At 41.7% G+C, this 22,332-nt stretch overlaps 2 protein-coding genes across 3 annotated transcripts in view; both read right to left on the bottom strand.

Annotated features, from left to right (window-relative positions):
• The window catches only part of LOC108158788, a 31,230-nt gene extending 11,939 nt beyond the window's left edge, over positions 1-19,291 (bottom strand). The window contains exons 1-3 of one of the 2 annotated variants that reach the window (XM_033394913.1): positions 18,552-18,645; positions 16,596-17,547; positions 14,296-16,537 (exon numbers count right to left, since the gene is read on the bottom strand). In XM_033394913.1, coding sequence (XP_033250804.1) covers positions 16,006-16,537; positions 16,596-17,547; positions 18,552-18,645 — 1,578 coding nt within the window. In that variant the 3' untranslated portion in view covers positions 14,296-16,005. Of the gene's footprint in view, positions 1-14,295; positions 16,538-16,595; positions 17,548-18,551 lie in introns of those variants that run through there. The other variant, XM_033394914.1, reaches the window with a different exon arrangement.
• LOC117189841 (transcription elongation factor SPT4-like) lies at positions 3,197-3,861 on the bottom strand. Its single transcript, XM_033394916.1, has 3 exons — positions 3,620-3,861; positions 3,399-3,561; positions 3,197-3,330 (listed from the first exon to the last, which is right to left on the bottom strand). Exons 1-3 carry the CDS (start codon positions 3,686-3,688, stop codon positions 3,212-3,214), a joined length of 351 nt encoding a protein of 116 aa, XP_033250807.1. The 5' UTR covers positions 3,689-3,861; the 3' UTR covers positions 3,197-3,211.
• Positions 19,292-22,332: the final 3,041 nt, after the last annotated feature.

Here is a 22,332-nt window from a genome sequence, read left to right as displayed (position 1 = left end):
GGGCGAAGTTTTGAAATATTTTTGTAGCAGTGACATATCACAGAAGTCTGGATCCAAAACATCGTTGCTCTAGCTCTTATAATCTTTGAGCACTAGGCGCTGAAGGGGACGGACAGACGGACAGACGGACGGACGGACGGACAGACGGACAGACAGACGGACATGGCTCAATCGACTCGGCTATTGATGCTGATCAAGAATATATATACTTTATGGGGTCGGAAACGATTCCTTCTGGACGTTACACACATCCACTTTTACCACAAATCTAATATACCCCAATACTCATTTTGAGTATCGGGTATAAAAAGGGGAAAGAATTGATTGGGAAAATGAGAGTTATGTGTGGTAAACTTTATACTTTTGAAGATCAATGCAATAATGTCTTAGATAATACGGAAAGACAAATTGTAGACCTGGAGGAAAATAATAAACTTTTCATGACTCAGGATAATAAAAGAAAAAAGCAAGCACCATTGGAGTTTATGGGCTCACTTTATCATATATTATTTGGGATAATGGACACCGAAGATAGGGAAGCGTTGGAAGGAAATATGAAAAATTTATTAGAAAACCAACATAACCTAGATGATTTAATTAAAAAAAAAACATCGGTGGTAGAGTCAACGGTAAATATTCTCAAAAGAACTACCGAGGAAATAAATTTGAACTTTAGATGTATGAGCGCTAGAGTAGAAAACATAACGGAAGCATTAAAGGAAATTTTCTATGTGTACAAAGAATCTATAAATTTCTTTATGGTAACAAAGCAACTAAGCTCCTTGATTGAAGAGTGCGATAAAATTCAATCAGCAGTTATAAATCTACTGATAGATATTAATCATGGTAGACTAAATCCAAATATTTTAAAACCTATACAATTAAAGGGAGAAATAGCAAAAAAAAGATAACTTATGAGAAACATTGGTGCTTCCAGGAAAAAGAACAGGAACAGAATTGAAGGAAATTTACAGCCTATTAACAGCGAATGGAATTTTTGTTGATAACAAATTAATTCTGAACGTGAAGATTCCCCTGTTTGGTAGACACGCATCACATTTGTTTAGGATAATTCCAATGCCGGTTGAGCATGAACAAGAATTAGTCAAGGTAGATTAGAGCTCCAGGTATTTAGTATATAATTTCGAAATTGATTCCTATCATTCGATGACTGAAGCTACCTTGAACAAATGCCAAAAATGGCAAACGAATAGAAGAGTATGCGAAGGTAATTGGCATTGGAGCAATGCCAATGATAATGCTTGTGAGATAGCTCCTTTCAAACCAAAGGGTAATTCAAATTGCGTTTATAGGAAGATAGCAGAGACAAGGTCATTTTGGGTCGAATTAGAAAGACAGGGTAGTTGGATCTTCAAAGTTCCAGTAAACACTAATGCTAGAATTCAATGTAGTAACTCAAATCAAGAACTAATTGATCTTCCGCAACAAGGAATTTTAACAATAATACATGGTTGTACTGTGCGAACCAATGATAAAATACTAGTACCTCATCACAGTATTCAAACAGAAAGCTACGAGCCAATTTCATCCTTTTATATAAGTAATATAAGTAAAATACCAAAAATTGTTTGGAATCCATTAACAGTACCATTAATTAACCATACAGAAGAAATGGATAAGTTAAGAAACGAAATAAAATTGTTAACAGAAGGTCATCATGACTTAAAAGGACTTAAGTTCCATCATGTATCTGGACATGCGGCCTTGATTATCGGAATCATAATAATGATAATATTAATAATCTATGCCATAAGAAGAATTAAAGTAGCACGAAGACTGCAAACGATAGCACTTCCCTACCCACTGTAATTGACTGTAAATGATTATCTGTACTTGTAATTATAGCTATAAAGAAAATGTACACAAAAAGGTTCACAAGAATCAAAATACAAAACAATGCCACTTTCGGCCCTTTGCAGAATGTTCAAACATGAACATATTATCGTCAATACAATGCCACTTTCGGCCCCTTGCAGAATGTTTAAACATAAATAGATTATTGTACACATTCACTCATGTAACAACACCGATCTCTAAAGAAATCACATAAAGTAGACAAGTTATGAATGCACGGGTGTAAACAGAGATCTGTAACCCATTAATACGACAACAAAACACAAGTGGAGAAAACACTTAACAAATGCGGTCCTAAAATAAATCTAATGTAAGCATGTACTCAAATAGACACCCTCAGTAAAGTGTATCCTCTGCGTAGGTCTAACGATAATTATAGACTACCAAATTGTACCTCCTACCTCATTGTCAAATCACATACATATAAGGCTCTGATTTTAAGAATAAACTAACGGCTAACAAGCACGCTTTAGACCAAGCAGGGTTCATGTTGCTCCATGGCGAAAAGAAGGATCAACTGGCAAAGGGAGACTTTGAAATCTATTACACGGACGGGTCAGTCGCAGCTTTACATTCCAACGCCTCTTTCCTGCACGATAGAACAGGTTTTTTAAACAACTATTACACGCACAAAATCCTTTCCTCGTTGACCGCCGAGCTTCTTGCTATCGAGAAGGCATTAGACCATGCTATTTCGTACAATTTTCCTCGTGTCGGGCTCCTGACAGACAGCAGAAACGGGGCTCTCATTCTGGCGAAGAACATTCAGGAAAACATTATCGCCTACAAAATCAGAGAAAAGGTTCAACAAAATCAACATCTATGAAATGTAGAGGTTCACTACATTCCCGGACACGCTAACATCCATCAGAACACTTCAGTTGACGCAGCAGCCAAAGAAGCCCACAGACGAGGGAAATACACAGTGGTTAAATGGAACCTTAAAGACTCTATGCGTGAAATACACAGAATTTTTATCGTCAAGCACCGAGGTTACTGCTCGCTTTTCCCGTCAACATCATCCAAGCCGTGGTTCCTAAATAAAACTAAGCTAAACTAAAAGAATCAACAGACTGCTTAGTGGTAACGCATTTGATAGGCACACACTCGCCAAAATGCATGCGATAGTATCGATAACGACTCGCACGTAATTTTTAATTGTACCAAGTACAGTATACTGTATGGTTAGTGGTACAACACAACAAGGCAAAACTTCCCATCTCTAAGAAAGTATAATCTACAAATTCTTTGAAAAAGAAAACATCAGCGCGTACCAAACACCTAATTGACTTCATCGACGAAATTGATGTAAAATTATAACAGTACTCCAACAGCGTTAGCGTTGACTCCTATCGCGGGATTTGTAGACAATACCCCGGTTCTTCATATCTCTTAAAGTTGATTGAGGTAAAGTTCCTGATACGGATATAGCATAGATGCCGCGTGTAAATCGAGCTACAATATACATACAATTTAAATTAAAAACTGTCTGGCAGTGCAGCACTCCATTGAGATTGATTTACCTAATCGCTGCCATTTCGCCACCCAGGAATCGGTGGGTGTTGTCAAAGCTATAAGCCCATCAAAATTGTTGCTGGTGTGGTCGTACACATTATCTTTGTTGCCTTTCATGCGCATGAACTCTTCGCAGTTTTCGCAGCCGTCAGTCTCAAATTGATCAAAACTCTGAAAGACGCGAAAAATTTTACATGATTTGATGCAGAGTTGAGCAAACATAACCTACCTTCACCAAGGAACAAACCAGGCACGCCCGCAGACCCCTCAGATCCTTGGGTATCGCGTCAAAGGACATAGTTTTTTTTTGTTTTTGTTTTTTTTTTAGGGTTTAAGTTACCCTTGAGTAGCGTGGGATGATTTGGCCGACCGCCTTTTGAAGGTGGAAATTGTAAATTCTTTGACTATTATGAAAAGTATGAAGATGTTGGAGTACTGTTATAATTTTACATCAATTTCGTCGATGAAGTCAATTAGGTGTTTGGTACGCGCTGATGTTTTCTTTTTCAAAGAATTTGTAGATTATTCTTTCTTAGAGATGGGAAGTTTTGCCTTGTTGGGTTGTACCACTACTGTTGTACAGTATACTGTACTTGGTACAATTAAAAATTACGTGCGAGTCGTTATCGATACTATCGCATGCATTTTGGCGAGTGTGTGCCTATCAAATGCGTTACCACTAAGCAGTCTGTTGATTCTTTTAGTTTAGCTTAGTTTTATTTAGGAACCACGGCTTGGATGATGTTGACGGGAAAAGCGAGCAGTAACCTCGGTGCTTGACGATAAAAATTCTGTGTATTTCACGCATAGAGTCTTTAAGGTTCCATTTAACCACTGTGTATTTCCCTCGTCTGTGGGCTTCTTTGGCTGCTGCGTCAACTGAAGTGTTCTGATGGATGTTAGCGTGTCCGGGAATGTAGTGAACCTCTACATTTCATAGATGTTGATTTTGTTGAACCTTTTCTCTGATTTTGTAGGCGATAATGTTTTCCTGAATGTTCTTCGCCAGAATGAGAGCCCCGTTTCTGCTGTCTGTCAGGAGCCCGACACGAGGAAAATTGTACGAAATAGCATGGTCTAATGCCTTCTCGATAGCAAGCAGCTCGGCGGTCAACGAGGAAAGGATTTTGTGCGTGTAATAGTTGTTTAAAAAACCTGTTCTATCGTGCAGGAAAGCGGCGCTGGAATGTAAAGCTGCGACTGACCCGTCCGTGTAATAGATTTCAAAGTCTCCCTTTGCCAGTTGATCCTTCTTTTCGCCATGGAGCAACATGAACCCTGCTTGGTCTAAAGCGTGCTTGTTAGCCGTTAGTTTATTCTTAAAATCAGAGCCTTATATGTATGTGATTTGACAATGAGGTAGGAGGTACAATTTGGTAGTCTATAATTATCGTTAGACCTACGCAGAGGATACACTTTACTGAGGGTGTCTATTTGAGTACATGCTTACATTAGTTTTATTTTAGGACCGCATTTGTTAAGTGTTTTCTCCACTTGTGTTTTGTTGTCGTATTAATGGGTTACAGATCTCTGTTTACACCCGTGCATTCATAACTTGTCTACTTTATGTGATTTCTTTAGAGATCGGTGTTGTTACATGAGTGAATGTGTACAATAATCTATTTATGTTTAAACATTCTGCAAGGGGCCGAAAGTGGCATTGTATTGACGATAATATGTTCATGTTTGAACATTCTGCAAAGGGCCGAAAGTGGCATTGTTTTGTATTTTGATTCTTGTGAACCTTTTTGTGTACATTTTCTTTATAGCTATAATTACAAGTACAGATAATCATTTACAGTCAATTACAGTGGGTAGGGAAGTGCTATCGTTTGCAGTCTTCGTGCTACTTTAATTCTTCTTATGGCATAGATTATTAATATTATCATTATTATGATTCCGATAATCAAGGCCGCATGTCCAGATACATGATGGAACTTAAGTCCTTTTAAGTCATGATGACCTTCTTTTAACAATTTTATTTCGTTTCTTAACTTATCCATTTCTTCTGTATGGTTAATTAATGGTACTGTTAATGGATTCCAAACAATTTTTGGTATTTTACTTATATTACTTATATAAAAGGATGAAATTGGCTCGTAGCTTTCTGTTTGAATACTGTGATGAGGTACTAGTATTTTATCATTGGTTCGCACAGTACAACCATGTATTATTGTTAAAATTCCTTGTTGCGGAAGATCAATTAGTTCTTGATTTGAGTTACTACATTGAATTCTAGCATTAGTGTTTACTGGAACTTTGAAGATCCAACTACCCTGTCTTTCTAATTCGACCCAAAATGACCTTGTCTCTGCTATCTTCCTATAAACGCAATTTGAATTACCCTTTGGTTTGAAAGGAGCTATCTCACAAGCATTATCATTGGCATTGCTCCAATGCCAATTACCTTCGCATACTCTTCTATTCGTTTGCCATTTTTGGCATTTGTTCAAGGTAGCTTCAGTCATCGAATGATAGGAATCAATTTCGAAATTATATACTAAATACCTGGAGCTCTAATCTACCTTGACTAATTCTTGTTCATGCTCAACCGGCATTGGAATTATCCTAAACAAATGTGATGCGTGTCTACCAAACAGGGGAATCTTCACGTTCAGAATTAATTTGTTATCAACAAAAATTCCATTCGCTGTTAATAGGCTGTAAATTTCCTTCAATTCTGTTCCTGTTCTTTTTCCTGGAAGCACCAATGTTTCTCATAAGTTATCTTTTTTTTGCTATTTCTCCCTTTAATTGTATAGGTTTTAAAATATTTGGATTTAGTCTACCATGATTAATATCTATCAGTAGATTTATAACTGCTGATTGAATTTTATCGCACTCTTCAATCAAGGAGCTTAGTTGCTTTGTTACCATAAAGAAATTTATAGATTCTTTGTACACATAGAAAATTTCCTTTAATGCTTCCGTTATGTTTTCTACTCTAGCGCTCATACATCTAAAGTTCAAATTTATTTCCTCGGTAGTTCTTTTGAGAATATTTACCGTTGACTCTACCACCGATGTTTTTTTTTTAATTAAATCATCTAGGTTATGTTGGTTTTCTAATAAATTTTTCATATTTCCTTCCAACGCTTCCCTATCTTCGGTGTCCATTATCCCAAATAATATATGATAAAGTGAGCCCATAAACTCCAATGGTGCTTGCTTTTTTCTTTTATTATCCTGAGTCATGAAAAGTTTATTATTTTCCTCCAGGTCTACAATTTGTCTTTCCGTATTATCTAAGACATTATTGCATTGATCTTCAAAAGTATAAAGTTTACCACACATAACTCTCATTTTCCCAATCAATTCTTTCCCCTTTTTATACCCGATACTCAAAATGAGTATTGGGGTATATTAGATTTGTGGTAAAAGTGGATGTGTGTAACGTCCAGAAGGAATCGTTTCCGACCCCATAAAGTATATATATTCTTGATCAGCATCAATAGCCGAGTCGATTGAGCCATGTCCGTCTGTCTGTCCGTCTGTCCGTCCGTCCGTCCGTCTGTCCGTCTGTCCGTCCCCTTCAGCGCCTAGTGCTCAAAGATTATAAGAGCTAGAGCAACGATGTTTTGGATCCAGACTTCTGTGATATGTCACTGCTACAAAAATATTTCAAAACTTCGCCCCGCCCACTTCCGCCCCCACAAAAGACGAAAATCTGTGGCATCCACATTTTTAAAGATACGATAAAACCAAAAACGCAGAATCGTAGAAGATGACTATATCTTCTACAGTGCAAAGTCTGAACCAGATCGTATAATGATTATAGCCAGAATCAAGAAAACAATTTCATTCTTTCTCGCTCTGTCTCTCTCTAACACACAGGTTTCATGGTCGGTTTTGCCAATTGCAAAATATGAGTTCAAGGATCTCAGAACCTATAAGAGCCAGAGCAACCAAATTTGGTATCCACACTCCTGTGATATCGGACCTTGACCGTTTCGTGTTCAAATTTCGCCACACCCCCTTCCGCCCCCGCAAAGGACGAAAATCTGGGGCATCCACAAATCTCAGACACTATTAAGGCTAGAGTAACCAAATTTGGTATCCGCACTTCTGTTAGATCTCACTATAAAACGTATATCTCAAAATTTCGCCCCACCCCCTTCCGCCTACACAAAGAACGAAAATCTGTTGCATCCACAATATTGCAGATTCGAGAAAACTAAAAACGCAGAATCATAGATAATGACCATATCTATCAGATTGCTGAATCTGGATCAGATCAGATCATTTTTATAGCCAAAAGGAACAAATCAATTTGCACTGGCTACGCAGCGCCCGACGTCACGCTCAGACTGATTTTCTGTCTCTCTCGCACGCACTCTTTGTCGTGTCGTTTAATATTAGCGGCGTCTGCCGGAGGAGAGCCATACTGACTTAGTATCGGGTATAACTGTAGAGTTGCGGTCTCCGCAGCAACTCACAACGTTCCCCCTCGTTTCCGCTGAAATTGTCTCAATCGGGCCAAATATTGGCCTTCCTGGTGTTAATACATCCAGATCGTCAATATCATTTGTAGCTGTATACAAAGGGCGTGAATTTAGTACCGCTTCAATTTGACATAATAGAGTTGCCATTTCCTCATAGGTTAAATTATTGTCCCCAATTACCCTTTTTAAGTGATATTTCACTGATTTTACCCCAGCTTCCCAAATACCTCCGAAGTGAGGTCCTGCAGGGGGAATAAAATGCCACTCGATATGTTCTCTGTCTAATATTGGAACCACTTTTATGTTGTCTTTGAGGGCGTTTTTGGTATTCCTCGTCTAATTTGCGCGAAGCTCCCACAAAGTTGGTTCCATTATCGTAAAAATTTTTTGCACATTTTCCTCTTCTTGAAAAAAATCTTCTAAGTGCAGCTAGAAATGCATCTGAAGTAAGATCGCTGACTACTTCCAAATGAATAGCTTTTGTCGCATTGCATACGAATACGGCAATATATCCCTTATAGGATTTCTGCCCCCGGTTTTTAGAGCATCGGATATGGTAAGGCCCGGCCAAGTCTACACCTGTATTTGTAAACGGGTGCGACATTGTAGCTCTGCAGATTTCCCATAATTTGTTCTGCAGTATTCTGTCGATACCTAGCACAGGTGACACACTCTTTAAGTTTTTTCTTTAAGCAATTTCTTAGCCCAAATATCCAAAACATTCGCTGGATATAGTTTCGCATCAGATTAATTCCACCGTGCAATGTTTCTTTATGTGCATTCTTGATAATTAAAGACGTCAAGTGACACTTATCTAAAATCAAGGGATGTTTAACCTCAAATTTTGCAATCTACCTCCAACTCGTAACAATCCGTCTTTATCTAAGAACGGATTTAAGCTTAATAGTTTATTTTTTGTTTCTATTTCCTTTTTATTAATTAGGCTAGCTATTTCGGAACCGAATTGGATAGCTTGTTGTTGTTTTACTATTAATACTTTGGCGCTCTTAAACTCCTTCACTGTCAAAAATGAAGGAAATTCTTTCTTTTTGGTTTTGATTTGAATAAACCTCAATACATATGCAATGACTCTTTCTAGTTTATGCATACACGAATATTTTTGTAATAATTCACAAAAAATGTTATTTTTTGCTATTACCATTGTTGTGCCAACAACTAATTTTTCTTCTATTTCCTCTTTTGGCCAATGTTCCTTAGATTTCGCCAACCATTGAGGCCCTTTCCACCAAATCTAAAAATCTTTTAGCTTATCTGCACTAATACCCCTTGATGCTACATCTGCTGGATTGTCTTCAGTTCTAACGTGTCCCCATTTAATTTCCTTAATCTTTCTTAAACTTCCTTTACATGCTTTTTAGCATCCAGTATCGTGTCGGCACCTGTCATCAGGTCGTCCATATAAAAATCATTCTTTATGATTTCCCTAATTGCTTGATTTTTGCAATTATCTGCTATTGCAAAAGCACCCTGGTTGCTAAGTAGGGTGCTGAAGCTGTACCGTACGTAACGGTTGTAAGTTTATAATCTTTTAACTTTTCGTTGGGATTATCTCTCCAAATTATATGCAAATATTGTTGATCGTCTTTATCAACATTAATTTGCCGGTACATTTTTTCAATGTCCGCAGATATTACAAATGGCCATTTACGTCATTTCACCATAATATCGAAGATATCTTTTTGGACCCTTGGTCCAACCCACATGATATCATTTAAACTTTTATTGTTTGTGGTTTTTGCTGAAGCATCGAAAACCACCCTCAGCTTTGTCGTTAGACTGGAATCTCTTATGACTCCTTGATGGGGTAAATAATATTTCCCATCTTCTTTTGACTCTACCATATGTCCTAAGTTTTTATATTCATGCATGAACTTTACATAATTTTCTTTTAAAGTTTTATTATTGCTAAGCTTTCTTTCTAAACTATAAAATCGCGCTATAGCTGGGGGGTTTTGAATCTCCTAGATCCTTTTCTTTTTTAAATGGTATTTTAACCACATACCTACCATTCTCATCTCTTCTTGTTGTTTCCAAGAAATGCTCCTCGCACACATCTTCTTCTACGTCATTCTTTTCAATTCCCAGAACCGCTCTAAGTCCCCAACTTCAATTGTTGTCGCCACAATAAATTTATCACCTTTTGATTTGGTGCAACCGGATATAATCCATCCGAATTCTGTATTTTGTCCAAGTAGTCCGTCTATTTTTACTACTCCGTCTTTTAAAATATGGGTATACAAATCTATCCCAATTATTACATCTACCCTACCTGGTTTGTTAAAGTTAGGGTCTGCCAACACATAATCTTGCCACTTAGTTTTATCAATATTGAAAGACTTTAATGGTAAAGCTTTCATCAGTTTCGGAAGAATAATTGCTTCAATATTTAGAGGACCTTTATTATAATCACGAGTTTTTACCGATAAAGTAATTTTGTACTTTGAAGTGCAAGAGTCTGTAGATGACACTCCACTTACCTCGGTGTTCGCTCTTTTTCGTACTAAGTTTAATATTTGCGCAGCTTCTTCTGAAATTATGGTACATTGCGACCCACAATCAATGAGAGCTCTAAGGTTTTGATAGCCACCATTCCTTGCCCTTACTTTTATAAGTGCTGTGGCTAAGAACGCTTGTTCTTTTGTCAAGCAAGTGTTAACATTTTCCCTCTTTTCGTAGGGAATGTGGAGCATCGTATGATGAGGTTTTTTACAAATCCCACATAAAATTTCAGAAAAGCATTTCTTATACATATCATGCCTACAGCATTTTGTGCAAAGGCGCTGTTTTTTAATAAACTGGCCTCCATCTATCGGACTCATTCCCTTAAACTTATAGCAGTGAATTATGGTATGTCCTGCCATTTTACATAACGGACAATTTTCTTTTATTTTACCATATTGCACTACTTTTTTCAACGGTTTCCACTCTTTATCCTGCGACGTGTAAAGAGAAGTTTACCGTTGTTCTAAAAATTCCCTTACATCTGGCAATGCTTGGATCTCTTTTGTCCTTTTTATATGACTTTCATATAATTGTAAGGTATCTTTGTTGAATTATTTCAACACAACGTGCGCGAAAATCACATCAACTTCTTCTGTTAAATGTGACTTTAATTTAATTAAATGTATTGACTCATTTATAGAATCAGAAAACCATTTAATATGTTTCGCTGAATCGTGATCTAGCTTTGGTAAGTCTAGTAAACGATTCAGCTGATCCGAAAAAATTTTTCGCTTATTTTCATACCGCTTGGTCAGCAATTCCCAAGCGGCATTATAATTCTCCAGCGGCCCAGTTAAAAGGTGAGCTACCATACTCCGTGCCTCACCCTTTATCGCGATTTTCAAATAATTGAATTTTAGAGATGTACTTAGACTATCTCTGTTATGAATTAATTCACAAAATATTTGTGAAAAGCCGTCCCACTCTTTTTCTTAGCCCGAGAATGTGGGTACTTCCACTTTCGGAAGATCAGGTAAATCGATATCTTCTTTTTTACCATTGCCCCTTTAGTATCAATGCTGTTTTCTTCAGCTATGGTTTGCATCCTAACTTCTAGGTTGCTCAACATGCTTTGAATATCAAAGTCCAACTCGACGATCTGCTCGTTGAAGCTGTCGTTTGTTTCATAGCTATGATTAAACTCCTCAATTTTTGAGCTCAGTTTTTTACTGAGGAACTCAATTTTTTCCTTTCTCATTCTACACTCTCCCATTTTAGCCTGATCAAACCTCTGCATGGTTTGCTCTAAATATGTCCTTACGTTTTGCACTATTCTGTCGATTTCCTCAGATACTTTTTCTATGCTATTGTCAATTTTGGGCTCTATGTTTTCCTTCAAAGTTCCAGTCTCCACTGGTTGTAAGTTTATTTTTTCTACCTTCCCTTTCGTTAATGTTTCATTATTTTTTGACTCTACATACTTTTTATGTATGTCCTCTATATTTTTAATCATTTTTTCGTACTGCTGTCTCTTATAGTAGTCATGATCGACTACTCCATATGTTAACAGTGCAGAATTATTGCCTGTAACTTTGTTTTTAAGGTCTCCTAACCTTTGGATTACATCGCTGGTCAAATGACCAGCTTCAATCTTTTTAATCTCCCTCTAATAGCCTCTAATAGCTTAATTATTTGTTCCGACAACATCTTAGTTTAATTTTTTTTTTACTTAATTAGGCTTAAAAACATTTTGAAATATGAGACTTAGCTGATGAATTCTGCTTCTGCTGTTGCCGCCGGACCCAAGGAAGGGAAAACAAGGATGAGCCACCTCACGTATGTGAGCTCTGGGGGGATAGATCGGTGCAGTAGGCAGGGTGTAAGCTCAGGAGTAGAAGTTTCCCAAAATGTTAAATCCGTATCGATATCGATATCCACATGGTAGCTATTAAATTTTTGTCGTTTATTCCCCCACAATAAAGACACCCACCTCAACCCACCGGTTTCAGAACTTTCGCCCGTAGGAGTCCCTCAGCCCCTCCCCCTCTCTTCCCTATTCCCTGGGGCCCGGCGAAGTGGATGTGAGTCGTGGATCATGCGGCATCCGCAAAGCTGGGTTCCCTCTCCTACACCTTCGCCCTGGGGACTCGGCGACGCAGATGTGAGACGTGGATCATGCGGCATCTGCTAAGCTGGGCTCCCCTCTCTCCTACCCTTCCGACCCCTGACACAAACCCCCTCCTCCCGCCACGCATGACCCCCAACGCACGTCTCTGCAGCTCTCCAAGCACGGGTTCACCCACGCCTCGATCCACCCCACGGGTGCGCTTTCGCGGCGAACGGCTCTCCCCTTAGGTCCTCACACAACAAATTTTGCTGTGGGGAAGGACCGGGCCCTGGACAGACTGAGAAGCTGTACCTCGGCCTGAGAACTTCCTTACAGATGGCGCCCGAGCAGGGACACACGAGGGGAGAGTCCGTAAGCATAGGGGAGAAGTGAAAAGCAGTGAAAAGTGAAAAGGGAACTAAGCAGCAGCAGAAAACTTCAAATCAGGGATTAGCAGCCCAAAATCAGAGCCCCGGCGAATAGCCAGCACCAAGCTTTGATCCCTCGACTTGTGTACAGCTGAGGCTGGTTTACCTAATACCCCCCCAAGCAACAGCCGCCGGCCCATGTCCCAGACGCGCCGGGGAAAACCACGCAGCCAGCCACCTACGCAGTAGAAAGAGACGGGGAGAGACGCCGAAGACACCGCGTGCCGGAAGAAAATGGCCCCGGAAGGCGCCTAGAACTTTGGCACGCGACGGCGACAAAGCGGCACCAGCGACAGAGCAGCAAAGCAGCCGCGGCAGAGCAGCGAGCCAGCGGCAGAGCGGAGAAGTGCAGGAAAGCAGCGGCAGCGGCGCAGCGACAGAGCAGCGAGGCAGCGGCAGAGCGGAGAAGGCGCCGCGACAGAGCAGCGGGACAGTGACAGAGAAGCCAAGCAGCGAAGCAGCGGTAGAACAACGGAGCAGCGAGGGACAGCCGGCGAACGCAGAGGAGCCCTCGGTCACAACGGGATGGCCACGGCCAATATAAGGCGGAGTAGGAACACGAGTCAGGGAGTCACTACCAAGCAGTCAGGGAGTCACTACCGAGTCAGGGAGAGATTACCGAGCTTCCACAGGGAACCGTTCCCTGTACCGTGCCACGTATCCTTCGACAGGATCATCCAACCCAGTGCTGTGTATCCTAGTACAGGATCATCAATCAAGTACCGTGCCGCGTGTCCTTCGAACAGGACCCCCCACCTCAGTGCCGTGTATCCTAGTACAGGAGCCCTGACCCAGTACCGTGCTGATAACGACTCACACCGGTGCCCCGATTAGTAGAACAGGATCAGGATGAACATCCGCTGGATAGCGTCCCGCAGGAAGGACGAGCTGCAGAGCCTGGCTAAGGAGTTTGGACTAGAACCCCTTGGGTCCGGCGGCCGGTCTTCGTCACGGTGGTCACGACTTATATATTTTTTTCACTTCTCGCGGGGTCGGGGCACTGTTTATTTTTCCCAACCGTTCTGGTTCAGCCCTTGGAGATCAGGGCTGCCTGCCGCTTCGCTGCAGCGCAGCTTTCGGCTGCCGGCCTCGGCTCGGGGGTGTTTGCATGGTTCGCCGTCGGCTCTCTCCCTCGGCTGCGTGGGCGTAAGACCGATCGACGGCTTCTCTGCTGCTTCGCTCTCTTCCATGCTGGCTCTCTTTGCTGCGTAGTATGCGTCTCTCTTTCGTGTCGGTTCTCTTAATTCTACTACTAAGTAAAAAGGCCTCACCATTTGGGGTTCTCTTAACCTCTTTCTTACTTTTAATTTGGGGAAAATAAAGATTCAGCGTTGTCTTTGTCATAATAGTACTAAAAAATGAAGTAATAAAAAATGAAGTAATAATGGGATAATAAGCCCCCCCGGGGCTGACAGGGGATAGTGTTGTGGTCAGGTTTTCTTTTGTGGAGGCTTATGCCTTCACAGTTTCAATCAGATTATTTTGTCGTGTCTCTAGCCAAACACCATAAAATATATATTTCAAACTCAACATTACGCTCAACGTACATACATATGCTGCTCTGCTTGCATTTTTATTGTTGCCAAGTCAGTTGCGATTTAAATTTCAAATTCAATTTCCAATGCCTCCACCAGATGCTTTGCATGTTCTAGTAATCAATCAATCAATTAGGTTTTTTTGGGTTTTTTTGGTTGGTTTTTCAACTCGTTAGTTCTTCAATTCTGTCTTCAGTGTATTGTTTCGGCCGCAATGGTTCCCAGCTTTAGCTAGCTCTCTGTCTACCTCCTCCTCCTCCTAAACGATTCATGTTTTATTTACAGCAGTTGGGAATATATTATAATAATAGTCAAATGTTTCGTTACAGTTTCTTATAACTGTTTCTCTTTGGGTTTTTTGTTTGTTTGTTGGATTTGTTTCCGCTGATAGTTTTCTCTGCTAGTCAGTAAATAAATTGTACTCGTATCCCGCTTAATCGTTCCTTCATTTCATTTTCATTTCTTTTTCATTTCGTTTTCATTTTTGTACAATAGACGCGTGTTATCTTTTGTGTGTTATCAGTCGTTTTTCATTTACTTTACATGAATGTGCAGGGAAATTACTGTTAAGTTTTAATTGTAAATAATTCTCTTCTCCGCTAAATAATGCCTCCCTCAAAACATAGTATCTCTCGTATCTCTTCTCCAATCTAATAGTACATACCTATGTGTGAGTGGGTATAGGTGTTGGATTTGGTTACCAGAATTGTATTTCTAAATTGACACAGATAATTTAGGATTCGATCACAAAGCGTAGTAAAAATAAAAAAGATAGTTAGCTACGAAGTTACGAAGTAAAAGGGGAATTCCGGTTGCGCTTCCGTTCCCAATCCCGGGTATATGTACATATGTATGTATGTATGTATGTATACAATAATTACATGAATATATATCTATGTGTATATCAATATGTGTGTGTGTGTGTATGTATATAATAATATAATATGTTAGTTAGCATTTAGTTGGTTGCTCGCCTTGTGGCCGCCCTTTGCTCCAGACTTTTAAGTATGCTTCCCATATAAATTGATTCCAGTTGCAGAAACCAAAAAAGAGTTTGATATACAATATATAATATACATATATAATATACACATACGAGTATGTGCGGGTAATTGTCCTATGACATAAATAAGTACAGATCTTGGATTGTAAAGAGAGAATCAATTGCGCTTGAATGTGCACAGGTGAAGGCAATGCAATGCCATAACCTGGTTTCCCCATTCTGCAACTGACAGCTGGATTCGACTGGGGTTGGGTGCTGGGGATGGGGTTGGGGTTGGGATTTGCAATGGGCTGAACAGATGCACTGGGAAGCTTGACATATACCATAGCGATGCGATTACGATACAATACAATGCCACATGTAATAGGACTTATATGCTTATTCAAAGGGAAGATAAGAGACAGTTGCCGTGTGTGTACGAGTATCTGGGTTTGCCATCTGGAATGTTATGTGTAAGCTTTCTTGCGCACTCGAGCGGGCTGCAGCCGGGGAATTAGATTCCATGGAATAGACAAATTTCTATTATGATCTGCGTTTCTGTTTGTGTGGGATTTGGCTGACAATGGATCAGTCAAACTTTACCAGTTGCCACGTCCTGCGGGCATTTCCAAGGGGGAAAAAAGATCCAATCTCCAGCTTACTTCTTGCTCTTGCGCTTCTGCTTCGACTCGTCTCCATTAGTTGGCCCAGTAGCAGCTGCAGCGGCAGCGGCAGCGGCAGCTGTGGCGGCGGCATTCAACAGATTCATGTTCGGCTTTACCGTACCCTTCTTCAGGGTGGGTGGCTGCTGGGGAGTGGCCTGGGTAATGTTGTTGTTGGTAGCAGCCGCCGAGGAGAGATTGTTGGCCGGGGTGGCCGGCGTCTCGTCCAGGAAGAGTGGATTCTTTACCTCCATCTCACCGGTTGGCGCCAAGCCGGGACACTCGTACACCGTGTAGTCGCCCTCCTCGTTGTCGTCATCGCTCTCCACGTCGGACATTCCACAGCTGCCATCGGTAGCCTGACAGTTCTCCATGGCTATGATCTGCTGCTTCTGGTGCTGGTAATGGTACATCTGGGCGCTCTGGGCCAGCTTGCGGTCGCCCGAGGGCGAGACGTCCTTGTTGGGTCCGGTCACACCATACGCCGGGTAGTCCACGTCCGCTGCTGCTTTGCTCCGATTCTGGACCCTGTAAAGAAATTGTATTACAACTTACTCGATACCGTCTAGCTTGGGGGGTGACTTACCAGGTCACTCCTAGCGCTAGAAGTCCCACAGTCACCGCTGCGCTCATGCCCGCTATCAAGGCCACAATGTAGACACCCATTTCGCTACTCATTCCCATGTGCTGGCGAAGCACAATCTGATCGGAATTGGCTTCGCCCCCTCCATTGACCAGAGTCACATGCGGGGACTTGCTCTGCTTCTGCAGCTTACTGATCAGGGCGTTCAGCTTGTGGGGTGTTTGATCCTTACCCTGGGGTATATTAACACCCGCTACAGCTGCGGCGGCCGCTGAGTTGGGATTGATACGATGGAAGTTGTCATTGGCGGCATCGAACAGTTTGGGCGGCTCCACTGGGACAGGTGCATGAACTGGCGTGTCAATCTTCGTCTTGATGGTAGCCGTCGCCGCCTCGGGTGTGGGCTGAATTGGAGCATACTCCTCGTAGTCCTCTAGGGCTCGAGAGTCCAGCTCGCCCGAGGGATCGCTCGGGTTGTCGAAAAAGCGCGCATCGTTGGGTCCCACCGCGAAGGGAATCCTCTCGCGTGGTACACTATTCCGACCTAAGTTGGGAAGACCGTGGCGGCTGGGCAGATTCGGAAGATTTGGAAGACTGGGCAAATACACCGGCGAGTGGATATCGGGCACATTACTGATGGGACTGCCGTAGCTGGGCTCGGCCTCCGCGTTGTCGTACTGGTCGTACTGCTGGTTGTTCAAGTTGTTAAGGTTACCGTCATAGTCATCCTCCGACTCACGCTCCACTTGCAGCTCCTGCTGTCGCTGGCGGTAGCGCTCCATCTCGAGCAGCTGCCGCTGGCGTTCCAGCTTCATGTTTATCTCGTGCAGCTGCTGGTCAAATTGATGCTGAAGCCGGCGGCGGGCGTACTGCTCCATCATTTGGGCAAGGAAAGCGTATTCCTGTTCGTTCTGCGGATCCATAGCGGGGGCCTGTATGGGTCGGCGGCGTAGTCCTGGTAGAGTGGGGGGTAGGCAAAAGGAGCAATTGATTAGTGGGCGTTAACTTGACGAGAGGCGTGGTGTGATTATGTTAATGACAAATTTCGTGCGTGTCAGCGGTCGAAAAATAGAAAGTAGTCGGAAAATAGAAGCAGTCCGAAATAGTCGCAACACGAAACGGTCTGTGCCCCGCCGCCGCCCACCTCTCTCGCGTTCTTTGGGCCAAGGCAATACCAGAAAAAGGATTCGAAATAAACAAACAAAAGTCCATTTAATCGCCAATGGCCTAAAAATAGACCAATTACACACGCGCACAGGCCAAAAGCAAACACGCCAGAAGGCGAGAAAGAAAGGAAGTCGAGAGTCAGTACAGGCCACGGGCCTGTGACGTGCTTTGAAAAGTTTATCGTGTTTAGTGTACCGTTATGTGTTGCGCATACAATTGAGGAAGGACCTGCGGAAACTCTGTAGAATGGGGCTAAGGAGATGCCCAACGGAAACATATTTCGAAAAAAATCAAGCTGAAATCCCTTTTACAGATTGCAAATAACCAAAGCCCGCCTCCCACCTGTGTGGGCGGACAATTACATGCATACACCAATAACACTGTAAATCCAACTACATACACATACATATGTATATGTGTATGTGCTCTCTGACGCTGCATTTCATATACTATACTAGTGTATGTATTCCGTAAGGCGGACGTGAACACGAAGTCAAAGGGCGCGTGGGTGTTTTGGTTTGATTCGTGAATATATGATACATACAGTATACATTGTACATACATACTTACATATACATATCTATAAATGTATGTAGGTATATGTACATGTACCTATATCTAGTGCACAGTATACACAAAACGAAGTGGCAAATATCCTGGCTTGGCTTCTCGGTCGCTGGTTCGTTCCTCCTGCGCCATTCACGACGCACAAAACTTAAAACTATATGTGTGTATGTATGCATGAATCTATATGATTGTGTGTAAGTGGATTTGTGCTATGTTTAGGCATACCTGGGTATACGGACATTTCGCAATGACCCACTATGCTGCACACCACAGCTGCAAGCAGTGCCATGCTAACGTTCATTTCCAATCTGGACGCCATATTGCAAGGCTCTCTGGCACTTTATAATTGTACAATTTCTAGGTCTTCAGGTGCATAACCGATTGCTGAAGATTCCCTTCCTTTATTGCGCGATTCTATAACAATTTCCTAACAATGCACAGTTGCCATATGGCCGGTTAACGGTGGCTGCTACTGACGGGTTGACGTTGACGGGTTTGCCCTTTCAGCAGAGCAGCCTACACAACGACGACGACAGAGTTTATTGATTTTCAGCACAAATACACATACGATATGGGCAAAGTTCTGCCAGCTGCTAGTGGTTGCTCCAGAGCCGAAGCCCGAACTGCACTGAACAACAAGGTACAACCGTATACCATAGACCGTACCGCACAAGTTTCGTTTCGCGTGGGCGTCCAGTTTTTTGCACAATTCTCGACACTTAACGGAACTTTTTCACTCTTCTTTTAATGTCTACCGTTGAACAAGATGATGTTGCAGTGTCAAAGGATGGTTAAAATGTCAAATGTTGCAGTTTTCTTTCAGATTGAAGAGGGGAAAACTTGTTCTTCAATGGGAAACAGATACATATGGAAGGATATGGATGGGGATACGAAATTCCGATCCGTTCGCCGTGCGTTGCCTTCGTTCGTCGTTGTTTGAATGAGCCTGGCGGCGGCAAAAACAGCAACAGCCACCGAGCTGTGACGCAAATGTTATCCGTTGTCCGCCCCCGCGCTGTTAAATGTTGCGGGTAGCTTTTGCGGGCAGTCCGAGCACTGTCCCTTCGAGAGGCGCTTGCGCGAGCCATCAAAAAAAGAAAGCTTTGCACGTACCACCATTCTTAGAATAAACTCGGATGCATTCATGAAAAAGCCAAGGCAAGACTCGACTCTCCATCAGCTAGCAGGTGGCTGCCACAAATACACACACTCTGTGTCTGGCAATAGAGGGGCCACCCCCGACAGTCCGCCTCCCTGCTCCACCAGATTTTCGGTGGATTTTTATCAATGAATTTCCGCCCGAAAGCTCTGCTATGCAGATGAATGTGTAAGTAGGATTGGGAGGTCCCTAAACTAGACAGTAAGGAAGGATCGGTAATTGATGGTGCAACTCTACCCAAAGTACGTCAATGACACGGAACATTTTTAAATTAATATATGGTTTCTAAACGATCTAGCCAATTAGGTATACTAAAATGAGCAACTTTCCACAACTCCTTCGGGAGTTCCTTACCATTCATGAAAAGGCTGCAAAATGGCTACTTAGTGTGAGGTTTGCCTCACGGAAAGGTTTTCATGCAAAGGCTGAAAGCTTATCCGTGCTAAGAAAAGCTTAGCTGAGATCCAAAACCAGAGTTAAGTTTGAATTTAAGCTTTGAACTGATAGTAATCGAACCGAATCTGCGCGGCGCCAGTTCCAAGTCGAGTTCCAATTCATTAACGAGACGTAACATTCCATACTCACTTACGTTGCCACTGTTTTTTTTTGTTGAACATTTTTGTTGAAACCGTGTTTTTGTCAAAACAAAAAACATGCCAGTACTTAAAAGTAATTAATCTTAAAAAAAATTGATTCAGCAATCATATAAAATTATCTGCGTAAAACTGAGAGATCTATATAGCTGGGAATATTCGACGGAAGATCAAAAACGAGTATTTATTGGTGAATAACCGGTTGACAACAATGATTCCCGGCAACACAAATATGCATACCCAAGGGAAAATGATATGATACGTATGTAGGTATCAGGGTCGAGATAAATATACACAAGATACTTATAATGTACTTGAATATGTCTAAAGAATATCAATTTGAGAAAAGGTCTTTATAAATTACGTTTCAACTTCATATAAAGTTAACGAAATAGGGTATACTGAGGCCTACACGCATCATGTCTTCAAATACCAGCAACATTGCGACTGTTTTTTTTTTGTTGAACTATTTTGTTTATGCCTTGTTTTAGCCAAAGTACAATAAAAGCAAGGACTAAAAACTAGCTAATCTTGAAGAAAATTTATTCATCAACGGCTTAAAACTATGTGGGCAGAACTAAGGGATCTATCTAGCTAGTAATATTCGACGGAATATCAAAATCGAAAATATTGTTTCCAATCCTTAACGGAGAACGATTAGCCCATTGTAGACTAAGCGGGTGTTTCAATATTCCACCGAAAATAATGAAAATTGATTAATTTTAGCGCAGTTCAGGTGGAAGATATAGTGTTTTTTTTAAGTTCAGAGTAAAGATGGCATGAATCTACAAAAAAAATGTACAATCGTTAATATTTTCCGCCATTTACCTCAAGTAGTTGAACTATTTAAATATAGGGGTCTTAAGTGGGCTAAGTTCGTTTTTCCGCGGTCGGCGGGCACACTCTGTACCATGATGCAATTATACAAGGTGGTCTCGTCGGCAAAAGGTAGTCCCTTAACGTATGCTAGCAATAAGTGCGAGTGAAGGGCACATAGTATAGTGAGTGTGAGTGAGACGGTATATGTTGATGTTGATTAACCCTTAACAGTCCCGTGGGTTTTAAAATTTTAAAATAAAATGATTTTACTGATATATTAATATTTAAATTTTATGCAGCCATTAATAATTTTTCTTCATAACATAATATATAAAGATTACTTCTAATTCTGTGGTATTTTTTTTATATGCTTTTTATAATTTTGTTGTTGTCGGGACATAAGGGTTAAGAATATATCAAAAAATTCGTCCGTGAACAACCTTCATCATCAACAAGCAAGCATGCAAGTGGAGAAGTTGATCAGCAAATTTGAGATGTTTCACGGCGAGCTTGAGGAATTGGATCGAAGCGAAATTCACAGTGGTTTGTGTGACATTTTCGAGTCACTTGCAAGCTCGCTGAAGGCGGCGATTATGAGGGAAATGGCTAAGAGTAGCGGCCGCATGCCGTTTCATTCTACCTTGGCTGGAGGAAATACTACGGTTGAGTTTGCCGGCTCGCAATTTCTACCTCACCGTAGACAAGTACCATCCCTGCCTCCTATACAATTGCCGACGTTTAGCGGCGGGTATGCGAACTGGACGGACTTTTATTCAATGTTTGCCACCATCATCGACAGCCATCCGGACTTAACAAACATAGAAAAGCTCCAGCATTTGCGTTCCTGTCTGCGGGATTCGGCATTGGAGACTGTTCGGTCGCTGGAAATCTCAGATGGCAATTATGCTGTGGCATTAGATTTGTTGGAAAACAGATTCAATAATCGGCGATTGGTCTTTCAGGCACACATCAATGAGATCTTGGCGCTCCAGGCTGTGGAACCTGGGTCAGTGGTCATGCTTCGGGAGCTTTCAGACAAGTTCAATTCACATATGCGCGCGCTCCAGGGTTTGGGCACCACTGAGCAGATCGCAGGATGCATCGTCGTGCAGGAAATTCTCCGAAAACTGGATCCAGCGAGCCAAGAGAAGTGGGAGGAACGATTCAACGACCCCGCATTCGCAAACTTAATTCCGTCGTGGGAATCATTGGAGACGATGGACTTTTCTATGGCAAGCTATGCGTTGAGCAATCAGGTGGGCAGAAGTAGAAAGCATAATAATTCTAGGTCCACATTGGTTACATCGAACCAAACCGTAGCACGCTGCGCGCTGTGCAACGATGGTGCTCACGAGGTCCAGCACTCCCAGAAGGTTAAAGCGCTGTCCCCCACAAATCGCCATAAAGAAGCCAAGCCGCTTTCGTTGTGTATAAA

This window comes from Drosophila miranda (assembly GCF_003369915.1).
Source record: "Drosophila miranda strain MSH22 chromosome Y unlocalized genomic scaffold, D.miranda_PacBio2.1 Contig_Y1_pilon, whole genome shotgun sequence".
In the NCBI taxonomy this organism is placed as follows: domain Eukaryota; kingdom Metazoa; phylum Arthropoda; class Insecta; order Diptera; family Drosophilidae; genus Drosophila; species Drosophila miranda.
The sequence above is the reverse complement of the archived record's forward strand: the minus strand, read 5'-3'. Positions and strand labels throughout refer to the sequence as shown.

Bases quoted from the DNA above. Each gene is read 5' to 3' on its own strand.
- LOC117189841 (XM_033394916.1), bottom strand. From the start codon at position 3,688: ATGTCCTTTGACGCGATACCCAAGGATCTGAGGGGTCTGCGGGCGTGC. The intron at 3,562-3,619 runs GTAGGTTATGTT...CGCGTCTTTCAG, and splicing joins TGGTTTGTTCCTTGGTGAAG to AGTTTTGATCAATTTGAGAC. The intron at 3,331-3,398 runs GTAAATCAATCT...TGTATATTGTAG, and splicing joins GGCGAAATGGCAGCGATTAG to CTCGATTTACACGCGGCATC.